The sequence below is a fragment of the Lemur catta genome, chromosome 4 (genome assembly GCF_020740605.2).
Source record: "Lemur catta isolate mLemCat1 chromosome 4, mLemCat1.pri, whole genome shotgun sequence".
In the NCBI taxonomy this organism is placed as follows: domain Eukaryota; kingdom Metazoa; phylum Chordata; class Mammalia; order Primates; family Lemuridae; genus Lemur; species Lemur catta.
Window position 1 is genome coordinate 17,296,196 of NC_059131.1, and position 24,700 is coordinate 17,320,895.

The following is a 24,700-nucleotide window of genomic DNA, read 5'->3' on the forward strand; positions in this document are numbered from 1 at the left end:
CTTTTATTCACTCCAACAGAAATCATTTTAAAATGCTACTCTAATGAGGACACCTGTCATCAGTTTAGAGGTCACTGGCCATTAATAGGCACAAACATAAACAAACAGTAAATATTTGGGAAATATTTTACAATATGCTCCTATTTGGTTTTCCAAACTAATACAGACATTTAGTGAACACTTTCACTGCTTCAAAAATTCCCTGGGAAATAGCAACGTTTATGAAAACATCAGGTGTCAAAACAGCAGTAGAAATATCGTTAAGCAGCAATTTGAGGTAGGAAGAGTCTGCTTTAGGGCCTTCACACCTACTCTATACCCCTGTGCTTCCTTGAAGGGGCCTCTACCACATCCAAGTCAGGCATTCCAGTGCCCTCTTGTCCTCTCTCTTCACTCTGAATGACCTAATCTGGGGGAAAAGCCCATACCCTAATTGGAGACTTTCAACCTCAAGCATTACCCAGTGGGCAGGGACAGCATTTGGAAGATGTGAGAGCCCTTGCCACCATCTGTGAATTCCCACATCAGAAGTGAGGCCTGACTTTGCCTCTGAGTGGATGCAGCCCTGAGACAGCAGACCCCTCTAGAGCTAGTCAGCGACAGACCCCTCACCTCGGTGACAAGCTGGAGGTCATCCATGTACCGCTCTTCAGTCTGAATCAGCTCGTGAATGTAGCCCTGTCTTTTCCTCTCAATTGGCTGCATTGTGTCCAGTGTTTGGAGATCAGCACACCCTGTGGAAAAAACAAGGTAGAGTTTAAAACATTTTAGTTGTCTTTGCAGAAAATAGACATTTATCAGCAGATGTGCTGGGTTTACAAATGCTGCTTTCAAAGAGCTGCACAGCTTTAAAGGGAGCGCTTCTAACTTCCACAGAGCAGCTCGCACATGCAGACTGTCGGCGTCAATGAGCCGCTCTCGGAGCCCCCAAATGGCAAATTAGCAATGTCTGTGACATTTCAATGCGTTCCTCATTTCTTTTCAGAGTAGGAATGACAGAATGAAGGACTTTTAGAAATGACCTCAAAGAGATCAGAACTGTGCGGAGCTTGTGAAGAATCTCACCATCTCAAGACATTTTTGAAGTTATTGGAATGACTAAATGAATCAAATGCTTGAGACCAGTGTTTTCCCAATAGCAGGTCACAAGCCATTAGTGGGTCATTATACCAGTCTAGTTTTTAAAGATGCTAGTCAGACCAAGCATTAAAAAAATGAAATAGAAACTATGTCCACATCTTGGTAAGTATTGTGAACATTTTTAGTTAAGTATATGGAGATATAAAATGTCTTTCTTACTGTGAGCTACTGTTATAAAAAAAAGTTTGAGAAATGTGTCTCTCGATTTCTCAAAGGAAAGTTCTAAAGTTATAAAACCAAAAATTCCCAGGAGCCAGTGATTCCCAACAGGACCACTGTCTTGACCCACTAGAACAAACACTCCCGGATCCGGATACACGGCAGGTACCCAGCCCTAAGTTACTTTGAGGAAAATCCCAAGCAGCCTCACATCAGGGTGAGAGGTATTGCGTTCACTTTGGATCAATTTACAGACACATCAGGGCTGAACTAGATGCCAAACTGTGAAGTGACATAATTCCAGAATCATTCAACAAGTAGCTGAGGGCTTATGCACAGTGACAGGGAGAATACCTCAGGAAACCCTTCCTCAGACAAAAAGCAAAAGCAGTGAAAGCTGTCAGAATCTAAGTGGAGTCAATTGTGTTAAAAACTCTGACAAACAGAGCCAGAGAAGGCCAAGAGGAGAGGGTTCTCACGCATGGATGCCCGATAACAAGAACCATCACAAAAGACTGCAGAAACCACAACTTTGCACAAAGGCCACTGCAACCTTACACACAATCGGCCCAGCAACTGACTGGCACCACTCTTGTTACTGATATTTGTGGCCAGGGATAATGATCTGAAAACAATTATGTAATCCTCTTCACTTTTCCTTCAAAAATCTGTCTTCCTTTACCTCCCTGAATATGCTCCTAGTTTACCAGGGGACGTGTATTCCCATGCGATGCCCATTCCTGAACGAACAACAGTTTCTTTTAACAAATCTCCCCCTCTGTTTTATGTTGACAGCAGGGAGTATCAAGCAAGCTACAACACAAGGCAGCAAGTGGCTTGTGTCAAAAAACTGGGAAAGAGAATGGATGACCTTTTGCAGCAGAGGCAATCAGGAAAGGGAGAGGCAATCAGGGAGAAGGCGGCCCTGAGCAGGGCCTTGGGGGGAGGAAAGTGTTCTTGTAGACGCTGAGGTAGCTCAGCGGGAAGTGCTCGCCATGGGAACAGACACCCAAAGCCCCACAGGCAGAACGTGCAAGGATCAGACTGGGTTTCTAAAGGGGGTTTCTCTTTCTGATTTCCTTTGACTTTTTATACATTTTCATATAGATCTGGGCTCACTGATAGTTCCAATGAAGACAGCTTTTCTATTTTCTGCAGATGTTTCCAACAGCTTAAAATAATTACTCCCAGCATGAAAAAAAAATAAGGCAGGTTATGTTTGGTGCTACCAAGAAAAAATCATAGTGCCACTGTCATGTTCAAAATTATCAAGCTTTTTGGGGGATAGTATTTATTCTGTTCTGCTGGGGAGAGACTGAGTGTTGTAATTCGGATGCCTGCCTGACCAGGCTGTCGTGTAGCAAAAAGGAGAGACTTGACAACCAGACGCCTAGCAAAATGGTGCTGCTTGGAGTGGCCAGGTGACTCTGATGGAAGAAACTAGAACAGTTTCCAAGGTTACCCCATCTCTCACATAGGTGTCTTTCAAACTTCATGTTCTGCTTTCAAGATTTTTGCCATATCCTCATTCCATCTCTACTATTATTAATATTTTTCTCTAGGTCTACTCATATTTGAAGTTAAATGTGTTGTTTCTTCTAAAGTTATTACAACAAATATATACTTATTCAAATAAAATGAGTCCACCTGGGTACTATTTTGCATATCATTGTGTTGTGTACCACAGGGATATGCATATCACACTTTGGGAAACAATGACGTATATTAAAACCCACAAGCATCAGCCTCTCTATCTGGAATAATAATATCTATATAATATTATGGAAAAATAGGAAAAGTCTCAGATATTCTGTTGTTTTAAAGCTGGACCATACGTGACATTAGCTTTATGGGGATAATGTGGGAAAAACCTTTGTAGATTATCAAATACTTAATCAGTTATTAAAATTGATTTCATCTGTTTCTTTTCACTTTTTTTTTTTGAGACAGAGTCTCACTTCTGTCGCCCAGGCTACAGTGCAGTAGCATCATCATAGCTCACTGCAACCTCAAACTCCTGGGCTTAAGCGATCCTCCTGCCTCAGGTCTCCCAAGTAGCTGGGACTATGGGCACAAGCCACCACGCCCAGCTAATTTTTTCTATATATATTTTTAGTTGTCCATATAATTTCTTTCTATTTTTTTAGTAGAGATGGGGTCTCTCACTTGCTCAGGCCGGTCTTGAACTCCTGAGCTCAAACGATCCACCCGCCTTGGCCTCCCAGAGTGCTAGGATTACAGACGTGAACCACTTGCGCCTGGCCACAGATATTTTTTTGATATACTGATTTCCTTTTCTTTGGGTATATTCCCAGCAGTGGGATTGCTGGGTCATATGGTAGTTCTATTTTTGGTTTTTTGAGGAATCTCCATACTGTTCTCCATAGTGGTTGCACTAATTTACATTCCCACCAGCACTGTATGAGGATTCCCCTTTTTCAACATCCTCACCAGCATTCATTGTTGCCTGTCTTTTTGATGGAAACCATTTTAACTGGGGTGAGATGATATCTCATTGTAGTTTTGATTTGCATTTCTCTGATAACTAATGATGTTGAGCATTTTTTCATACGCCTATTGGCCATCTGTATGTCTTCTTTTCAGAGATGTCTATTCTGAACCTTTCCCCATTTTAATTGGATTATTTGATTTTTCCTATTCAGTTGTTGGAACTCCTTACATATTCTAGTTATTAATCCCTTGTCAGACGGGTAGTTTGCAAATATCTTTTCCCATTCTGTGGGTTGTCTCTTCACTTTGTTGATTATTTCCTTTGCAGTGTAGAAAATTTTTAGCTTGATGTGATCCCATTTGTTCAATTTTGTTTTTGGTTGCCTGTGCCTTGCGGGTATTACTCAAGAAATCACTGCCCAGACCAATGTCCTGAAGCATTTCCCCAATGTTGTCTTTTAGTAGTTTCATACTTTCAGGTCTTAGATTTAAGTCTTTAATGCATTTTGATTTGACTTTTATATATGGCAAGAGATAATGGTTTAGTTTCATTCTTTTGCATATGGATATCCAGTTTTCCCAACACCATTTATTGAAGAGACTGTCCTTACTCCACTGTATGTTCTTGGCATGTCTGTCAAAGATAAGTTCACTACAGATGTGTGGATTTATTTCTGGGTTCTCTATTCTGCTCCATTGGTCTATGTGTCTGTTTTTATGCCAGTACTATGCTGTTTGGTTACTATACCTCTGTAATATAATTTGAAGTCAGGTAATGTGATTCCTCCCGTTTTGTTCTTTTTGCTCAGGATGGCTTTGGCTATTCTGGGTCTTTTGTGATTCCATATAAATTTTAGGATTATTTTTTCTATTTCTGTAAAGAATATCATTGGTATTTTGATGGAGATTGCACTGAATCTGTAGATTGCTTTGGGTAGTATGGACATTTTAACAATATTAATTCTTCCAATCCACGAGCATGGAATATCTTTCCACTTGTTGTATGTGTCCTCTTCATTTCTTTCATCAATGTTTTATAGTTTTTATTATAGAGAGAGTTCACTTCTTTGGTTAAATTTATTCCTAGGTATATTATTTTATTTGTAGCTATTATAAATGGGATTACTTTCTCGATGGTTTACTGTTGGCATACAGAAATTCTACTGATTTTGTATCCTGCAACTTTACTGAATTTGTTTAACAGTTCTAACAGTTTTTTTGTGAAGTCTTTTGGTTTCTCTAGGTATGAGATCATATCATCTGCAAACAAGGATTATTTGACTTCTTCTTTTCCAATTTGGATGCCCTTTATTTCTTTCTCTTGTCTGACTGCTCTAGCTAGAACTTCCAGTACTATGTTGAATAACAGTGGTGAAAGTGGGCATCCTTGTCTTGTTCCAGGTCTTATAGGAAAGGCTTTCAGTTTCTCCCCATTCAGTAGGATACTCACTGTGCATCTGTCATATAAGGCTTTTATCATCTTGAGGTAAGTCCTTCTATATCCAGTATTTTGGGGATTTTTAACATGAAGGGATATTGAATTTTATTGAATGCTTTTTCAGCATCAATTGAAATAATCATAAGGTTTTTGTCCTTTGTTCTGTTGATATGATGTATCATATTGACTGATTTGTGTATGTCGAACCATCCTTGCATCCCTGGGATGAATCTCACTTGATCATGATGAATAATCTTTTTAGTGTGTTGAATTTGGTTTGCTAGTATTTTGTTGAGGACTTTTGCATCTATGTTCATCAGAGATATTGGTCTACAGTTTTTTTTTTTTGTTGTATCTTTGGTTTTGGTATCTTTGGTTTTGGTGATATAGGCCTCATAGAATGAGTTTGGGAGTATTCCCTCCTGCCTGACTTTTTGGAATACTTTAAGTAGGATTGATATTATTTCTTCTTTGAATGTTTGGTAGAATTCAGCAGTTAGGCCATTGGGTCCTGGGCTGTTTTTTGATGAGAAACTTTTTATTACTGCTTCTATCTCATTACTTGTTATTGGTTCATTTAGGTTTTGTATTTCTTCCTGGTTCAATCTTGGTAGGTTGTATGTATGTGTCTAGGAATTTAGCCATTTCTTCTAGGTCTTCCAATTTATTCGCATATAGTTGCTCATAGTTGTCTCTAATGATCCTTTGAATTTCTGCAGTATCAGTTGTAATGTCTCCTTTTTATTTGGGTCTCTGATTTTATTTGGGTTTTCTCTCTTTTTTTCTTAGCCTGGCTAAAGTTGTGTCAATTTTGTTTATCTTGCCAAAAAAACAACTTTGTTTTGTTGATCTTTTATATCATTTTATTTCAATTTCATTTATTTCTTCTCTGATCTTTATTATTTCTTTTCTTCTACTAATTTTGGGTTTGGTTTGCGCTTCTTTCCTAGTTCTTTGAGATGCATCGTTAAGTTGTTTATTTGAAACTTTTCTACTTTTTTGATGTAGGCACTTATTGCTATAAATTTTCATCTTATTACTGCTTTTACTGTATCCCACAGGTTTTGATATTTTGTGTTTTCATTTTCATTTCTTTCAAGACATTTTTAAATTTCCTTCTTAATTGCTTCATTGACCCACTGGTCTTTTAGGAGCACGTTGTTTAATTTCCGTGTGTCGTAGAATTTCCAATGTCCTTCTTATTATTGACTTGTAGTTTTATTCCATTGTAACCAGAGAAAATACTTGGTATGATTTCACTTTTTTGAATTTTTGAAGACTTGTTTTGTGGCCTAACATATGGTCTATCCTTGAGAATGATCTATGAACTGAAGAGAAGAATGTGTATTCTGCAGCTGTTTGATGAACCTTCTCTCCTTTAAAAATAGCAAGTCAGAGTGATCCTGTTAAAACACAACCAATCATGTCATTCCTTTCATTAAAACCCTCCCATGGGTTCTTCTCATTTTAAGCAAAAGCCAAAGTTCTTACAAATAGCCCACAAGAACCTAAACAACCTCCATCTCCTCAGTCAGCCCTGCACCTCGTTTCCTCTGTTGTTCCAGCTGCACTGGCTTCTGCACTGCTCCTCAAGCATCATGGGCATGCTCCTGCTCAGCCACTTTGCATGTGCTGCCCCTCTGCCTGGAATGATCTTCCAGATTCCCACATGGCTCCTTCCAAATATCCCTCTCATCCTTCAACTCTTTGCTGCCATATCACCATTTCAGAAAGGCTTTATCTGAGTATCCTATTCAAAATAAAATCCCTCTGAATCCACCTTCCTCCCACCCAGCATTCCCTTTCCCCCATCCCTGCTTTGTTTTTGTAAGACACTACGTATTTCACATATTCATTTTGTTCATTTTCCGTTTACTCAAATGTCAGCTCCAAGGGGACAGGAATTTGTTTGTTTTATAATTGCTATATCCCCAGTGCCTGACACATAGTAGGCCTTCAGTAAGTATTTACAGAATATGTTATGAAGATTAACTCTGAGCTGCGGAGACAGTATAGCAAAATTAATTATAGGTGGACAGACAAACTGATGAAACTTCCTGGTATGTCCTCTCTGGAAGACAGGAAGAGTGGGCAAAGAAGAAAAATGAGAGACCATGGCTACTATCAGGTCAAAGTTTCCAGAGGAATAATTAATTGTGGGCTGGGCCACAAGACCCCCACACTGTGGGAAGATATGGAAACTGAAAGACAAATTATGAATAAAAGTGATGAAAACTCTGTGTCCCAATCACTGTTCTAAATTACAGTGCAAGCAGGAACAAGAAGCAAATGAGATCCTTATGAAATGAGAGAAGAAAGATCTGGGAAGATTCCAAAAGGTGAAGGACAAAAGACAATTTGTGATGATTAACACAGAGAGGTCTTGTTCAGATTATGCCATAAGTCCCAGAATAGTCCTCGCCCATTCTGAGGAGCAATGCCAGTAAACAATGCTATTCTTTGTGTGCCCAATTAAGCAGCCAGGGTATCACATAATGGCTTTCAGTTGCACTGTGGTTAAGCTCAGTGAAAAGATGAGATTTTAACAGTAAATCTAATTAAATACACTGTGTGCATTTTCTGAAGGCTGACTTTATACTGAAGTTTTATCAGGGTACTAGAAAATTACTGAATATTTTATTTTGTAAAAAAATAGCCTTTCATTTACATGGCAAATATTTATTGAGCACAGACAATGTACCAGATAGCAAGATAGCATGCTTCTACCACAAAGCCAGATATTTGTGTTTTTAGTTTTGGAAATTTAAATAATTCTTGAACAAATTTTTAAACTCATATCTTTTTGATACCTGTCAATTCTACCTCATCAGGTTATTATGCTGCTATTAATAGTTAAGCACAAAAAGGGAAGAAGTTCATATTGTATTCTAATGCTGCTGACCAACAGAAAGCAAAATATCTGGCTATCAGAAAAGAGTAATATTGGTCTTTCTCCACTTACGGAGACTGACCATTTCCTCTCTGGAACAACAATAACAATAACAACAACAAAAAGCCAAACCAAAACAAACAAAACCAAAAAAAAAAAATAGTATTCTAGAATTTGCAAAAGCATCTCTGTTGATAAGTGCAAGTGGATAAAGACAAATTTCATTGGCTTTATTTTTACTTTTGAATCTACTAGAAAAGCTCATAAGCCTAAGAGGGCAAAGACCTAATGGCAGACAAAACGGCAGACGTTGGCCTCACAGAGCAGTTAGTCAGGTTAACATGTGCGTCACTTTCTAGCCTGCCAGAGTCATTGCACTGACTCAACTGAGGGAATTAATGTACTATTCAGAATATAGAATATTATGAAGAGATATCACCAAATAGTAGTTTCTTCACATTCATCCAACACAGAACTTTCAATTCTAACAATAAAAATAACTGTTACCAAGATCAATCCTCTGATACAACTTTGATTGTAACTATATCAATACATAGATAATCTGAAGCTTGGTGGTTAAGTGACTTACCATAGAATTTAGAGCTACTAAATCTCTAAATGTAGGTATCTTGATTGAAGTCTTACATTTAGAAATGGCAGGCCATTTAGAATGGTCCTTATATTGCAATCACTGAAGACAGCATGTATAAAACCTACCTGGTCTTATGCTTGCTGAACTTAATTCTGAAGGAAAAAAGGGTTTAGGATAAATATTCTGAATGCCAAATAGCCAAAGCACTGAAAAAGCCAACAGAGCCCTTACGCTCCTTTAAGTCTGTTTTGTGTCTAAGTGATATACTTAGCCCCTTATATGCCCTTCTAGTCAGTCTCACATGAAATTAAAACCTTGTATCTAACAGCCAATTTCAAATCAACTTTTCCATATACTGCAGCACTTTGTATCAGTACATGTATTACTACAAATCTGTCCTGGGCTAATAGGGGTTTCATGTGCAAATATATTTTTTTCTTGGTATTACTGAACAGCCTGCTATACCACTAATCTTCTCCAACAGTATGATCATGAGGCTCATATTTTTTAATTTGTTTATGACTACATAATTGGACACTTTGCAACAAACCACTGAGGTTAGGACACTAAATCTATAGCATTACCCGACTCTGATTTCAGGGTGGCTAACGAATGACCGCTGGTAACACAGGAATCCCAGTGGCAAGGAATTTCAGTACCTTAAAATGTAACTTGATCAGCCTGGGTTCATTTATAGCAGTTAATTTTCTTCTCTTCTCACCCTCTTCTCACCTTTTCTTGGAATTAACTGATAACTGTTTTGCCTTTGTGGTTTGGAATAACAGCAGCTCTCAGTTAATAGAAAGCAGCATAGTGTGGTGGTGGCTCAGAGCATGAACTCTGAATTCAGATCTGAACTTGAATTCCAAGTCTACCACTTACCCAGACAACCCTAAATGTTTATTTCATCACTTGGTGCACAGACAATGTTTACCAAATGTTAGGTGTTATTACCATAATATATAACATCTATTATGTGTCAGACACTGAGATTTTAACAGTAAATCTAGTTAAATACACTGTGTGTATTTTCTGAAGGCTGAATTTATATTGAAGTTTTATCAGGACACTAGAAAACTACTGGATATTTTATTTTGTAAAAAAAAAATAGGCTTTCATCTACCTGGCAAATATTTACTGAGTACAGACAATGTACCAGATAGCAAGATAGCATACTTCCACCACAAAGCCCTTCATAAATCCCTTAAGTGTTATCTGCAATGTAGGCATTATTATCCTCACTGTACAGACGAGAGGCTAAGGCTCAGAGGGGTGAGCTGGTTGAGATGGGATTCAAAGCAATCTTCTTACTATACTACCACTGTGCTCATTTATCACTCTCTTCAAATGCCTTAAGTGAATTTTGCCTTTCACAAAAGCATTAAAACATCTCTCTTAAGCACATCTTTCATAATTTGTTGTGCTTGCTTACCACAAAGCTTAAAAAGTGATTCTAAAACTGATTCTAAATTTTATATAGAGAGGTAAAAGACCCAGAATAGCTAACACAATATTAAAGGAGAAGAACAAAGTTGGAGGACTGACACTATCCGACCTTAAGACTTACTGTAAAGTTATAGTGATCAAGACAGTCTGGTACTGGCAAAAGAATAGACAAATAGATCAAAGGAACAGAATAGAGCCCAGAAATAAATCCACATATAGTCAACTGACCTTTGACAAAGGAGCAAAGGCAATGCAATAGAGCAAAGACAGTCTTTTCACAAATGGTGCTAGAACAACTGGATGTCCAAATGCAAAAAAAAAAAAATCTAGATGCAGACCTATACTCTTCACAAAAATTAACTCAAAATGGATCACAGCCCTAAATGTGAAACACAAAACTATAAAACTCTTAGAAGATAACACAGGAGAAAAATCTAGATGATCTTGGGTTTGGTGATGACTTTTTAGGTATGACACCAAAGGTACAATCCATGAAAGAAAAGAATTGATAAGCTGGACTTCATTAAATTTAAAAACATTTGTTTTACAAAAGACATGGTCAAGAATATGACAAGACAAGCTACAGACTGGGAGAAAATATTTGCAAAAGACATGCCTGATAAGGGACTATTATGCAAAATATGGAAGGAACTCTTAAAACTCAACAATAACCATTAAAAAATGGGCCAAAGACCTTAACAGACTATTCACCAAAGAAGATATGTAGATGGCAAATAAACATATGAGAGTATGCTCCACATCATAAGTCATCAGGTAAATGCAAATTAAAATAAGATACTACCACACAACTGTTGCAATGGCCAGAATCCTTAATGTTGACAACATTAAATGCTGGCAAGGATATGGAACAGTAACTTTCATTGGTTGCTAGTGGGAATGCAAAATAGTATAGCCACTTTGGAAGACAGTTTGGCTGTTACAAAACTAAACACACTCTTACATACTATCCACCTCCTTGGTATCTACCCAAAGGAATTGAAAACTTATGTCTACACGAAAACCTACATGCAGATATTATAGCAGCTTTATTCATAATTACCACAAATTGGAAGCAACCAAGATGTCCTTCAGCAAGTGAATGGATAAACTGTGGTACATCCAGATAATGGAAAATATTCAGCATTAAATAATCACAGCTGAAATAATAATTCAGCAATAAAAAGAAATTATCAAGCCATGAAAAGATATGGAGGAACTTAAATGCCTATTACTAAGTGAAAGAAGCCAATCTGAAAACATTACATACTGTACTTATTCCAATCATATGACATTCTTGAAAAGGCAAAACTATGGAGGCAGTAAAAAGATCAGTGGTTGCCACGGGTTGGGGGGAGGGAGAGATGAATATGTGGAGCACAGAGAATTTTTAGGGCAGTGAAAATACTCTTATGATACTATAATGGTGGATACATGTCATGAAACATTTGTCCAAACCCACAGAATGTACATCAAGAGTGCACCCTGATGTAAACCACGAACTTTTGAGTGATAATGATGTATCAATGTTGGTGCATCAATTGTAACAAACATACTACTCTTGGGGACATTAATGGGGGAGGCTATGCATGTATGGAACATCTCTGTACCTTCCTCTCAATTTTGCTGTGAACCTAAAATTGCTCTAAAAAATAGTCTTTTAAAAAAGTGATTATGAAGACAACTCAATTTAAAAAACGGGCAAAGATTTGAATAGGCATTTCTCCAAAGAAGACATAAAAATGGCCAATAAGCCCATGAAAAGATATGCAATATCATTAGTCATTGAGGAAATGCAAATCAAAACCACAATGAGATGTCACTTTACACCCACAGGATGGTTATAATAAAAAAGGCAGATAATAACAAGTGTTGGTGAGGATGCAGAGAAACAGAAACACTTGTACGCTGCTAGTGGGAATATAAAATAGTGCAGCCATACTGGCAGTTCCTCATAGATTTATCATTTGACCCAGCAATTCCACTCCTAGGTATATGCCCCAAAGAAACAAAGACATATGTTCACACATAAACTTGTACACAAATGTTCACAGCAGCATTATTCATAATAGCAAAAAAGTGAAAATAACCGGAATGTCTATCAACTAATGGATGAATAAACAAAATGTGGCATTATATATACAATGGAATATTTGGACATAAAAAGGAATGATGTACTGATATATGCTACAACATGAACTTTGAAAACATGCTAATAAGCAAATCACAAAATCCCATACATTTTATGATTCCATATATATGAAATGTCCAGAATAGGCAAATATATGGAGACAGAAAATAGATTAGTGGTTGCCTAGGGCTGGGGGTTGAGAGGCCAAAAGGTGATAAGGGGGTGATTGTATAGGATTTAATTTTTTTTTTTTTTTTGAGACAGAGTCTCGCTGTGTTGCCCAGGCTAGAGTGAGTGCCATGGCGTCAGCCTAGCTCACAGCAACCTCAAACTCCTGGGCTTAAGCAATCCGATCCTACTGCCTCAGCCTCCCCGGTAGCTGGGACTACAGGCATGTGCCACCATGCCCGGCTAATTTTTTTCTATATATATATTTTAGTTGGCCAGATAATTTCTTTCTATTTTTAGTAGAGACGGAGTCTCGCTCTTGCTGAGGCTGGTCTTGAACTCCTGACCTCGAGCAATCCACCCGCCTTGGCCTCCCAGAGTGCTAGGATTACAGGCATGTGCCACCGTGCCTGGCCTAATTTTTTTCTTTTTAAAGACAGGGTCTTGCTATGTTACCCAGGCTGGAATGCAGTGATTCACAGGCATGATCATGGGGCACTGCAGCCCCCAACTCCCAGCCTTAAGTGATTCTCCTGCTTCAGCCTCCCAAGTAGGTGGGACTGCAGGCATGTGCCACCACATCTGGCCAGGTTTCATTTTGAGGTAATGAAAATGTTCTATAACTGATTGTGGGAATGGTTGTACAATTCTGTGAATGTACTAAAAACCGTTGAATTGTACATTTTCAATGAGTGAACTGCATGGTATATGAAATATAATATATCTCAATACAGCTGTTACCAAAAAATGTGATTATGTTCTGCTTTATCTTTCTGGATACTGTTATACACTCCTGTCCTTGTTTATTATACTCAGTCCTTGCCTCCTTGCCTCTTTCCTGTGTGTCTTTTTCACATAGAGAAAACACTGCGCAGTCTCTGATTTTTCCTCTTTTCTTTTCACTGGTGTGAGTAATGGTTGTACAGCCAGAACTTCACTGCTAAGAAAATGGCGGCAGTGTTAGTACACTGCCCTAGAGGTTAGGAGCATGGACTCCGGAGCCAGACCCTGAACCAACTCTACCACTTACTAGCTGTTAAGCTTGGACAAGTTATTTAACCTCTCAGTTTTAATTTCCACATCTGAAAAAAGAAAATAATAAAGACGTAATACTTTCAAGGACCTTAGAAAAGTCCTAGACTAGTAAGTCCTCAATAAAGAGCACTTTTCCTCTTTTCTTTTTACTGGTACAAGAGATGGTTGCTCAGTCAGAATTTCATTTTTTAAAATTGGCAGCAATATGAACACAACAAATTTTTTATTCTCACAGAATCTGTTTCCTGTCTTCATGAGTTCCTCTCACTATCCAATCCTTAACTGTTGATCTCTTCAGAAGTCTGATCTCTTCAAGTAATCTCATCTATGTCCACTGGTTTAGCAATGGCCAATACGCATGCCATTCCACCAGCTGGTATACATCTGATGCTATGTATCTTGATTTCATCTAACTACATGCTAGACAATTCTATCTGGATGTCCCACAGGTAGTCAAAACCAAACTCATCATCTTTCCCTAACTTTGATTTTTCACTGCAGTTGGTGGCACCATAATCCCACACCCTGTGACCCAAGACGCAAATGTGGGAATAACCGACTCTTCCACCTACCTTCACATTCCATCAATCCCCAACTCCTGCCAATTTTCCCTCAGAACTCCATTTCATCATTTTTTTCCTCCAACTTGGCTGCATACCAAAATCATCTGCGAGGCTTTAAAAAAATCCCCATAACCAGTCCTAACTTCAGGCCATTTAAATTAGGATCCATATTCTAGAAGGCCGAGATAGGAGGATCACTTGAGGTCAGGGGTTCGAGACCAACCTGAGCAAGACCCATCTCTACTGAAAATAGAAAAAATTAGCTAGGCGTGGTGGCACACGCCTATAGTCCCAGCTACTCAGGAGACTGAGGCAAGAGGATTGCTTAAGCCCAGGAGTTCGAGGTTGCAGTGAGTTATGATCATGCCACTGCACTCTAGCCGTGGTGACAGAGCAAGACTCTGTCTCAAAAAAAAAAAAAAGAAAAAAATCAGGATCCAGGCATCAATAGCTTTTTAAAGTTTCTCAAGTGATTCCAACACACAGCCAAGCTAGAGAATCTCTTAGCCTTTGGCCTGTCTCTCAAGCCTCAACTTGCACTGTTCCTGGCTCTACACTTCCACTCTAGCAATACTGAACTGTTTATAATCACCTCCCCCCATCCCTGCCAAGCTGTTTTTTTGTCTTTGTCATACTCTCCATCATCCCACCCCTCAATCTGGCTTACTCCTACTTACGGATCTGGTAGCTGCTTCCTCCAGGAAGTCTTCTCTCATTCATCAATCTATGTTTGAATTAGGTATTCCTCCTCTGTACTCCTGTGGTGCCCAGTAAGTATCTATCATTGTGTTTAGTATGCTGTTTTGTAATTATCTGTTATGGGCCTGATTCCCTCACAGAGCTAATGTACTACCTAAGGCCAGGAACACCTGACACTCATTTTTGTAACCCCAGCATCTAGTACATGGCTTGGCCTTATGCAAATACTTACTATATGTTAGTTGAATACCTTTCCAAAAGAGAGGAAAGGCTTTTGGGAAACAGATTGTTTATGCTATGCATTGATGGATGGGTTGGGTTTAGATCCATATTTTTCTTTTCATCCAAGGGCTTATATAACCACAAAATTGATTACTTAAGTGTAATACTCTACTTAACTGTGATACCCCCAAGCACTCACTGAAGTTTTTTTTATATAGATCCCCTTTTATATTAAAAAAGTCTTACTCTACATTTGCAACAAGTATTAATTTCTAAGTTCTGTCTGACCTTTCTAGAAGAAAGTTGTAATAAAATATGTAAATAACAGGTCTATTATTATTCTAGATTATATTTTCCTTTACTTTTGTAAGCAATAACATATTAAAATCAAAATTTCTTTCCCTTTTGAGATACATGATTATCTTGGATCAAATTATCTCCATCTTAACCACTTAAAAATTTCTTTTGCCCCCTGTGATATAAAACAATTTGCTGGCCTGTACCCAGAGACTACATTAAGGAAAAAGAGAAATTCCAAAGACATTTAATCACAACTACATATAGACAATTAAAAATAAGTTGGTTTTTTTTTTTTTTTAGACAGAGTCTTAGCTTTGTCGCCCTGGGAAGAGTGCCGTGGCATCATTCTAGCTCACTGTAATCTCAAACTCCTGGGCTCAAGCGATCCTCTTGCCTCAGCCTCCCTAATAGCTGGGACTACAGGCGTGCACGATGACGACACCCAGGCTAATTTTTCTATTTTTAGTAGAGATGAGGTCTCACTCTTGCTCAGGCTGGTCTTGAACTCCTGACCTCAAGCGATCCTCCCACCTTGGCTTCTCAGAGTGCTAGGATCACAGGCATGAGCCACTGCCCTAGGCCTAAAAATAAGTTTTAAAGGATGTTTCAAAAGAAATACACAATACAAGTAATATAGTTTGTGTCCTTTTAATAAACACACTTGCATAGTTATAGTACAATTTTGTAAAAATTAAAACAGATTATCTCATGCCAAGCGTGCCCAGCATTTGCACAATCTCAATACCTTTAATACTATAGTTTTCAAGACACACAAAATAAAATTTTAAGGCAAAAACAGCACTTTGCAACAATTTAATAATTTATTACATTACAGTAGCATCACAGCAGCATCCAATAATGCCACTTTAGGCAAAAGTCTCTCAGTATTTCCGTTATAGATTCTATTTACAAGAATTCATAACTTGGTAAAATTCATTCTAAGAAACTTGGCAAATAAAGCTTTGGACTGGAATTGGCATTTATTTCTTTCTCGACTTTTCCTTCCCCAAGTTTCTTTCTTTTAAACTACAGTATTCATATTTTAAAATGTTTTAAACCACTTTAAAACAATAAAATAGCAGTTACACTTTTTAATAGTTGTATTATTTTAAAATGACTCTGAGATAAAGTTTTAGAGAAACTATATAATGGATAGGGTTGATTTAAATTTTCAAATTTTGTAAAGATCAGCTTTGGTTTTAGAACTGATTTTTTTCATTGCTGGAAAACCCATCAGGTTTAATTAAATACTTCAAAAATGATTATCACATATTGTAATCTTTAAATAAACAGGTATTTTGATTCTTCACTTCCTACAGGAATTCAAATTTATTCCGTTGTACCCCATTTTAAAATCCTGTGTTTCTGATAAACTCTTTCCTTCTAATGTTGCCTTCTAAACAAATTGAAAGCTGCCTTACACTGAATGAGGAAGAAAACAAATATGTGGCTGAATGAGGTATTGCAAAGAATTGCATGCACTTTTAAGAAAGACTTATTATTATTATTCTTATATGTCATACAATTTTGTTTCTTTTTTTAGCTTTCTCTCAAATATATGACAAAATACCTATACAAAGACTGGTATTTCAGTTGATACAGTAAATTTATTTTCCAGACTGAAATTCAGCTTAAATATGCCAGTATGTGACTTAATCCATAAGTACCTGATGAATACATTATTTTCAGATTGATTATAGATGCTAAGCTCTATGTGAATGTCATTCCTAAAAATTTATATTTATCAGTGAAAAACTGAAGCAATTTGAGCTATAAAAATACTTTTGAAATAATTTATCAGTATATAAGTCCAAATTCAATATTATAAAGAAAAAATGTTAAACCAAATAATGTGGCTAATTAATGGGTGGTCTGCTTTCTAACTCAGGGTTTAAAATGGATTTAAAATAACTGTCCTTAATCTGAACTCAACTAAAGGGCACAAAAGCAGAAAGTTCAGAAAATAAAAGGCAAGAAGAGGTAATTTATACAATTTGGAAGAGTCAGCTGAATGCATAAGGACCCAATCTGTGCACTGTCTCTTTTAGAAAATGCAGGCAAATCTGTTATTCCACCTGTAAAATGATTGTAAAATTATTGCTTTCCTATTAATGTCACATTTATAAAAGTATCATGATGATGCCAAAAGCTAAAAATGGAGGTGGTCTAACTAGAAATCTCCACCCCAGGGAGCACATATACATACCTCCCTACATCCCAATAATACGAAGTATTTTGGAACATAGACAATTAAAGTTGGTGAAGTGTTAACTGTTGATTCTTTCTCAAGTGTCGTAAAGTTATGATTTAGGCAATGTACGACTGAAATAATTAATTCATAATGTATAGGCACATTAACAAAAATATTGCACAAAATATGCCTCTACCTGAAACTGAGAAGTATAAAAACATATTTCACTCCTCTTACAGAACTCTATGAGGAAATATGACTCTGATTGTATGTACACTTTTCCTGATAATACTTTGACATTCACAAACAGTAGATTGCACTGCAGTTTGTAAACATTTTAAATTGCATAAACTTCTCATTGATTTTCAAATACAGTTTAATACTGTCTACTAAAACTCCTTTTTGTTTCAGCTAAGTACTCTCACGTATATTAGTTTATAATAATGTCTGTTATTTTTAAAGCGTTTTCCATTCAAAGAAAAGAAGTAAATTCCTATGTCAAAGCAGCCAATGTGGTTGAAGAATAGGTATCAGCCAGAGAAGTCTGGAGGGTAAAATCAGTCTTCTAGCCTCAAAGAAGCTTCATGAGCATAGGGAATGTTCCCACACATCTTTCCTTCACTCATTCATTCTTGACTAGAGCCTGTATGCCTGTTTCAGGGGCATTTAAAGTCTTCAAGCATTCTTTATGATCTTTATTAAATACATTAAAAAGAATGCCAACCAGTGTCCTTTGTATACTGAGATATATAGTTAGTTACCTGACTGAAAGGTAACATGAACTCTGACTTTAAAATGTATTATAGATATAAATGCTCTGTCTAGGCTAGGGAAGGTGTCTTATCTCACAGTCAACAACAGGAGCCTTTCATTCCTCAAAATAATCCCTTTTTAGGTCATCAACAAGGAAGTAACAACTAACTGCTGCAGCACATGATGCAATATCTTCATTAGCCCAGAGCACGTGAAGATCCTAAGGAAACTACCATAGTATAGTGCTCATTCTTGGGCCACTGAAACAGATTAAACATATTCCAGTCTGCACATATCTGCCAGAACAGGCCACTTTCCTCTTCTGTGAGACAAAAAAAACTCCCCCAAAATGTTATTGCTTCCATCTTGAATACACAAAAAATAGAGAAGAAACTATTTCCAGTTCTTGGCTTTTAAACAAATCTAAATATTGGTACTCATAGTGGCATATTGGAAAGTAATAAACAGTACATATTTGAGGGCAAACCACATATTGAGCCAATTAAGAAGTCACTGTGATTAGGATTAGATCAAATATAATAGCAGAACATAAGCAAATTTTATCTGAATTCTGTAATGAATATACATGTTGCAATAACATTAGAAAAGCATGGCAGCCCATTCCAAACCAGCAAGAATAGTTTGTGCAAATAGTGGGTCTTTGTGTGTTTGAACTCCCACCATGTAAGGGCAAACTCAATATGCATGCTAAATGACCTACAATTACCAAATTAAAAAAGAAGAAAAATGCTAAAGGATGCCAGAGTGAACAGCAGGGAAAGCCACACAAAGACCCACTATCCTTTAATTTGTTACAAATAAATTTTAACTATAAATTAGAAACACAAAGAAATAATCACAAGTGGCTCTAACATTCAAACGAAGTAAACAAATTGTGTAGGAGATATTTGATCAGGGCTGCCTGCCCTGCCTCCACGCTAGAGTCAAACTTGGATAGTGGGTCTCTGGGGTGCTTTCACAACTGGAAGACAACATTGGGTCCTAAAAAAAGAAAAATGAGGAATAAAATGAACATAATGTAAATTGGGTGGGTGAGAAAAAATTTGACTAATAATAACATGACACATCAACTAAACAAATTTGAATTATTAAAATTCTCAACCTTTAAAAAATATTCTAATTATATTATAAAATGAAAGTAATACTTATAAGGGCCAAAGAAACAAATGGTAATCTACAATTTAACCAGTTTTCACTGACTCACACTATTAGCAGATGATCCATTTCTAAAAATTTGGGTAGATATAAAAAAGATCTCAAATCAATTCTTGACTTTAAGGATTAAGCATTTCTGAACCATATCCAATTACAGTTATAGTTTTATAATAAACTTAATGTGAGTGAACTTCATAGTTACAATACAATTTATTCTTCATGTTCTTTGAAAAAGCAATTATGACTCTTCAATTTCTGATAAATAATTATTTCAAGTAAACAAAATCAGTATTCCTCATTCTCCTAGGTGATTTAAACAGTTGTTTTATAGAAACAATAAACGGTCTCAGAGGAATCTCTTTGGGAATTATCCTCAGAATTACAAAATTGAGAGCCCTTTTATTCCAGGACAGATGATTTGGTCAGGCATTTTGGGCAAAACCATAAAGTACAGTTTTCAGATATGATCAAACTAAAGAAATCCACATATATCAGCAAAAAATAAGGTAATAGGTAAGTTACTGGTAATAATTTTATAACAAAGAGAACTTTGAAACTACTCTTACTTTGAAATAACTTCTTGAACATTCTATTTTCCCAGCTCTCACTATGTAAAATAATCAAGAAAATAATCAGTACCTCCTCCCATCCCCAATATTTGCCTTTCTAGCAAACTGTTACTATTTATCATTCATGTTCCAGCTCAAATACCCTCTGTGAAATCTCTTGTGGCATGCCTTCTTTCCCCACAAAGATTTAGGGGATCTCTTCCCAATACATATTTGTATAAATATTCATTATAGCAATTGTTGTGGCATGTATATTTAACTGAATCTTGTTCCCCACTAACCTCTAAAGCTACTTCACAGCAAGGACTGTTTTTTTATGTTTGTATTCCCAATGCCTAGTAAGTATATGGTAGACACTCAAAAAATACTTACCAAACGAATGGATTTCTTAATAGTGGAAAGAATGTTAACAAAATCTAAAAACACCATAAAAAGTAAGACCTGAAGCACATAGAAACTTTGTTCCTTTAAAATCATTGTGTAGGTCAGTAATGACTGAAAGACAACTGTTCCTTTTCTTCTTATTTCTGTTTCAATATTGTTATTTTCTTGTTTTATTTCAAGGAGGCCTTGAAATTGGTTGTCTTCCAAAGTTACACTGTCCTGTATGGTAGCCGCCAGCCACAAATGGCTATTTAGCTTTAAATTAATTAAAATTAAATTAAATTAAAAATTGAGTTTCTCAGTCATCTTAGCTACACTCCAATAATCAAAAGCTCCACATGACTAGTGGCCAGTGTATTGGATAGCACAGATATAGACTATTTTTCTCAGTGCAGAAAGTTCTATTAGATAGCACTATATAGATTAGGTACCTTCCTCATCTATAGGTAGACTGAGGCTCTTGCCAGTTCTACCCATACTAAAATGGGAGACAAAGCATTCTCTGGCCCAAAGTAATTTCCATGGCAAATGTGTCCTTGAATAACTAATTAATGTCAATCTATTTGCTTTATCATTCATGTACCAAACATTTATTGACAATTTACTATACTGCTTCCTTTAAGAATAAAAAGTTGTCAATCAGCTCTCTGGGAAGGTTACTTTCCTGGGAGGTTGTTATTGCCTTGAAGTAGATTTCTCTACCACAGTGATTTTTAAATTATCCCCAGAGAAGAAACTGAAAGGACTGTCATAGAATATGTAGGGGAAAGGAAGGGAAGTCCTGGGGGGATGGTCCTGTCCTTCTTTTAGAACAGCTTTTATCTGTTCTTTATATTCCTTATTATCATATATGAGACTTAATTGAAAAAAAATGTTCCAAACAACAATATAGTTGAAAAACCATCACTTAGGTCATGGATGCTACAAAAGCCAAATATATTGACACATTGGGATGCCTTCAGGGATCACTAGCCAAAGATCTTCCAGACCCAGTAGGTCTGAAAACAATCTTTCTCAGAACCAAGAAAGGTGCCACAGGTATATCTAATCAATCAGACAAGCTGATTTCTAATTAATCATTATAAACTGCCAAATCATCAGCAGAGCTTAAAAATGGTTATTCATTAGGCAACCCAAGTTGTTATAATTTTCTTCACCTTCTCTTGAAACCCTGAGATATTTTTGGGAATATTCAAACCATAAAAAACTGGACTCCTTCCATCTCCAAATTAGGAAATCTAGTTGCTTTAGCTAAAGGGAAGTCTTCCCCCAGGATCAGAACTATCTTTATAAGCTCTAAAGTGAAAATAATATGCAAAATTGTAGATACAGTATTAAATAAATTTATAATCCTTATACTGAATCCTTATACTAAATGCATTTCAGTTTTGACTGAGTTGCGATTTATATGTCCTCAGCAACTAAATTAAAATGAAAGGCTAAAATATTTCAAATAATTTCACAAGAATGATAAAAATACAAATCATGATATATTTTGTAAACATCAAAACTAAAAATCAAAAGGGTAGGAAAAAGTGACATCCGTTTTATAAAGGCAAAAAAATACTTCCAAGTACTGTTTATTCTTTAATTTATTATTAATGCTGTGTTTATTCTCAACTACAAGAATGGCTAGGTAAATACCAAGAGATAATTTTATATAATACCAAATCTCACACTTTGAGATCTGGACCCTTGAACTGAAAAAGGTGAAATAGATCTTGATTCATATATCCCTTGTGGAATGAGGTGGCTATTTAAAGAATCACCTAAAGAGAGTTTCACAAACAGTTTAAATAGGTTATTTAATTTTTTTCCAACCTGGATAATATGTAAACATGTGGGAAATAAACGATAAGATTGCAAATTTAATGGCTTCTGTACATTAAAATGGTAAATTTAAATTGGTGACTAGGGCTATTTTTTAAACTAGATGCTGAAAAAGAAGATGGTGATGAAAAGAAACTTCAGTACAGATGGCTGTCATACCAAATAACCCGTAAGAAAAATTATACATTCTTTCAGAAAAAGTCTAACAAGGTCTGAAGCTAGCAAAAACTATTTAAATAAAGCAGTATAAATTTTGATCTTCTAAAAAGTTTCCTTTAGTTTTCTTCTTACTTTAAACAGTAATCTACATTTGCTGTGAGTGGTGAGTTTAAGATCTGATCCAGAATAATAATAAACTTAATACTGCATATTAAAGTTTTCACACTAAGTAAGAGGTAAATAATTTGGTATTACTCACACTGTTGACTTGGATCTGAGTCTGTTGTCATCTTAACATAGTTTGAAGGAAAGAGCCCAGTCACCCCATTGATTTCTCCTTGCCACCAGTCAGGATCATCTTTGTTCATAACATTAATAAGTTGTCCCTTGGAGAAATTGAGCTCATCCTCATTATTTGCTACATAGTCATACATGGCGATCACCTGACAGACTATCAGAAGAACAACAAAAGAATAAACTAAATTAGTTATTCCTACAAGGGTCAAGTGTTAAAACTCTCCCTAGGATTTAAATTACTCTAATATTAAATATTAAAATTAGGCAAAATTTCCCTTGAGCTGTTCTATCTTTTCTCCTCCTCCCTCCATTCCCTGTTTTACAAAAAAAGAGAATTTCCCAACTACAGTTAACAATCCAACCAGACACTTCAAGTGTGATGGTGTAGCAATTTCACACTGGAAAATTTCAAGCAGTGAAGTGGTTCAAGTATCAAGTGGGCTGTTTCTATACAAAACTTTTTAGAAAGGAAGTTCTCCGTGGCATGTTACTTTTAAGCAGAGGTAAGGGAAGAACAAATTTGTAATATTTTTCTGAGTTAGCTAATCTAAGAAGCTGCTGAGTTTTAACAAACTCCATACCAGGATGAAAGGCAGGTGTGGTTCTTTCACTACTTGGACCCAAAAGTTTAACATGGCTGGCAGGAAACCATCCCTTCTGTCGCTTTTTTCCTCTGGCCTATAAATTAGCAAAAGGAATATAAAATTGAAAGACGAGAATAAAAATAATCATTGAGACATACCTTGAAAATCAGAAAAACTGTGGATGTGCAGTAAAGAATTTAATGTTGCCCACAGAGAGGTTTGGCCTTTGCCCTCAGCTCCTGGGAGGTAATCTCTAAATCCTTGGAATATCCTGACTGATAAGAGTGTCTTAGTTTATCTGGGAGCTTTGGGCCATGCCCAATCTAACAATGTGATTTATGGTCAGTGCTTTGAGTCACACAGTATCAGCTCAGTCTCGGAAGGGGTTAGAGACTGAGTTCAGCCACATGGACAATAACCATATCTATGCGACAGGAGCCCAAATAAAAACTCTGCACACTAAGGCTCTGCTGAGCTTCCCTGGTTGGCAATACTCTGTGTGTTTTGTCACATATCATTACAAGGAGGAGTTAATGCTGTTCATGACTCCACTAAAAGGACAACCTGAAGCTCCCTTTTTGGAACTCTTCTGCATGCTGTCCCATGTGTCTCTTCCCTTGGCTGATTTTAATCTTTACCCTTTCACTGAAATAAACTGTAACTATGTGCTCTGGGAGGCTGAGGCAAGAGAATCACTTGAGGCCAGGAGTTTGAGACCAGTGTGGGCAACACAGCAAGACCTTGTATCTACAAAAAACTTTAAAAGAAATTAGTCAACTGTGGTGGTGTGCGTCTGCAGTCCTAGCTACTTGGGAGGCTGAGCTGGGAGGATTGCTTGGGCCCAGTAGTTCAAGGGTACAGTGAGCTATGACTGCACACCACTGCACTCGAGTGAGACCCTGTCTCTGGGGAGGTGGGGGTGGGGACCCAAACCAAAAAAATACCTGTAACTATGAGTGTAACAGCTTTCAGTGAGTTCTGTAAGTCCTTCTTAGCGAATTATTGAACTTGAGAGTAGTCTTGGGGACCCCTAAACTTGTAACTAGTTTCAGATATGAGGGTTGTTTTAGAGGCCCCTGAACTCAGCGTTGGCCTTTCAGGTAAACATTAAACAACTGGAAGACTCACTACAATATGCATCTCAAACTGCCGCTGAAAATGCCATCTGTAGAAGTCTATTTGGAGGTCTTTCAGGCTCAGAGTTCTCTGAATATTTCACAGAAATAATACTTACATTCAAAAAGACCTTTCTAGAGTTCTCCTAACAAGATTAAGCCAACACTTAAAATGGTGCAGCCCACTGAAAATATCTCCTGGAGCTTTGTTAATAAGTAATCAGAAGGTTGTAAATAAAATTTGTGGAGAGCCATGTTTCCCATTTGGTTGGGTCCATCTTAAATTAGAAGGTGGAATATCATAAGATGTTGAATTTGAATCTTCATTGTTCTTTAGGAATCCTAAGACTCCAGTTTGCAAGAATGAAGCTATGTACACCCTCCATATTATAATCATATATCAATGTTATA

The 24,700-nt window shown here is 36.8% G+C and overlaps 1 protein-coding gene across 8 annotated transcripts in view; it reads right to left on the reverse strand.

Annotated features, from left to right (window-relative positions):
* ITSN2 (intersectin 2) overlaps window positions 1–24,700 on the reverse strand; it is a 139,248-nt gene that overhangs the window by 13,965 nt on the left and 100,583 nt on the right. For 6 of the 8 annotated variants that reach the window (XM_045549160.1, XM_045549159.1, XM_045549157.1 and 3 more), the window contains 3 exons: window positions 23,172–23,268; window positions 22,553–22,744; window positions 613–734 (listed from right to left, as the gene is read on the reverse strand). In XM_045549160.1, coding sequence (XP_045405116.1) covers window positions 613–734; window positions 22,553–22,744; window positions 23,172–23,268 — 411 coding nt within the window. Of the gene's footprint in view, window positions 1–612; window positions 735–15,865; window positions 19,178–22,552; window positions 22,745–23,171; window positions 23,269–24,700 lie in introns of those variants that run through there. The other 2 variants (XM_045549162.1, XM_045549161.1) reach the window with 1 other exon arrangement.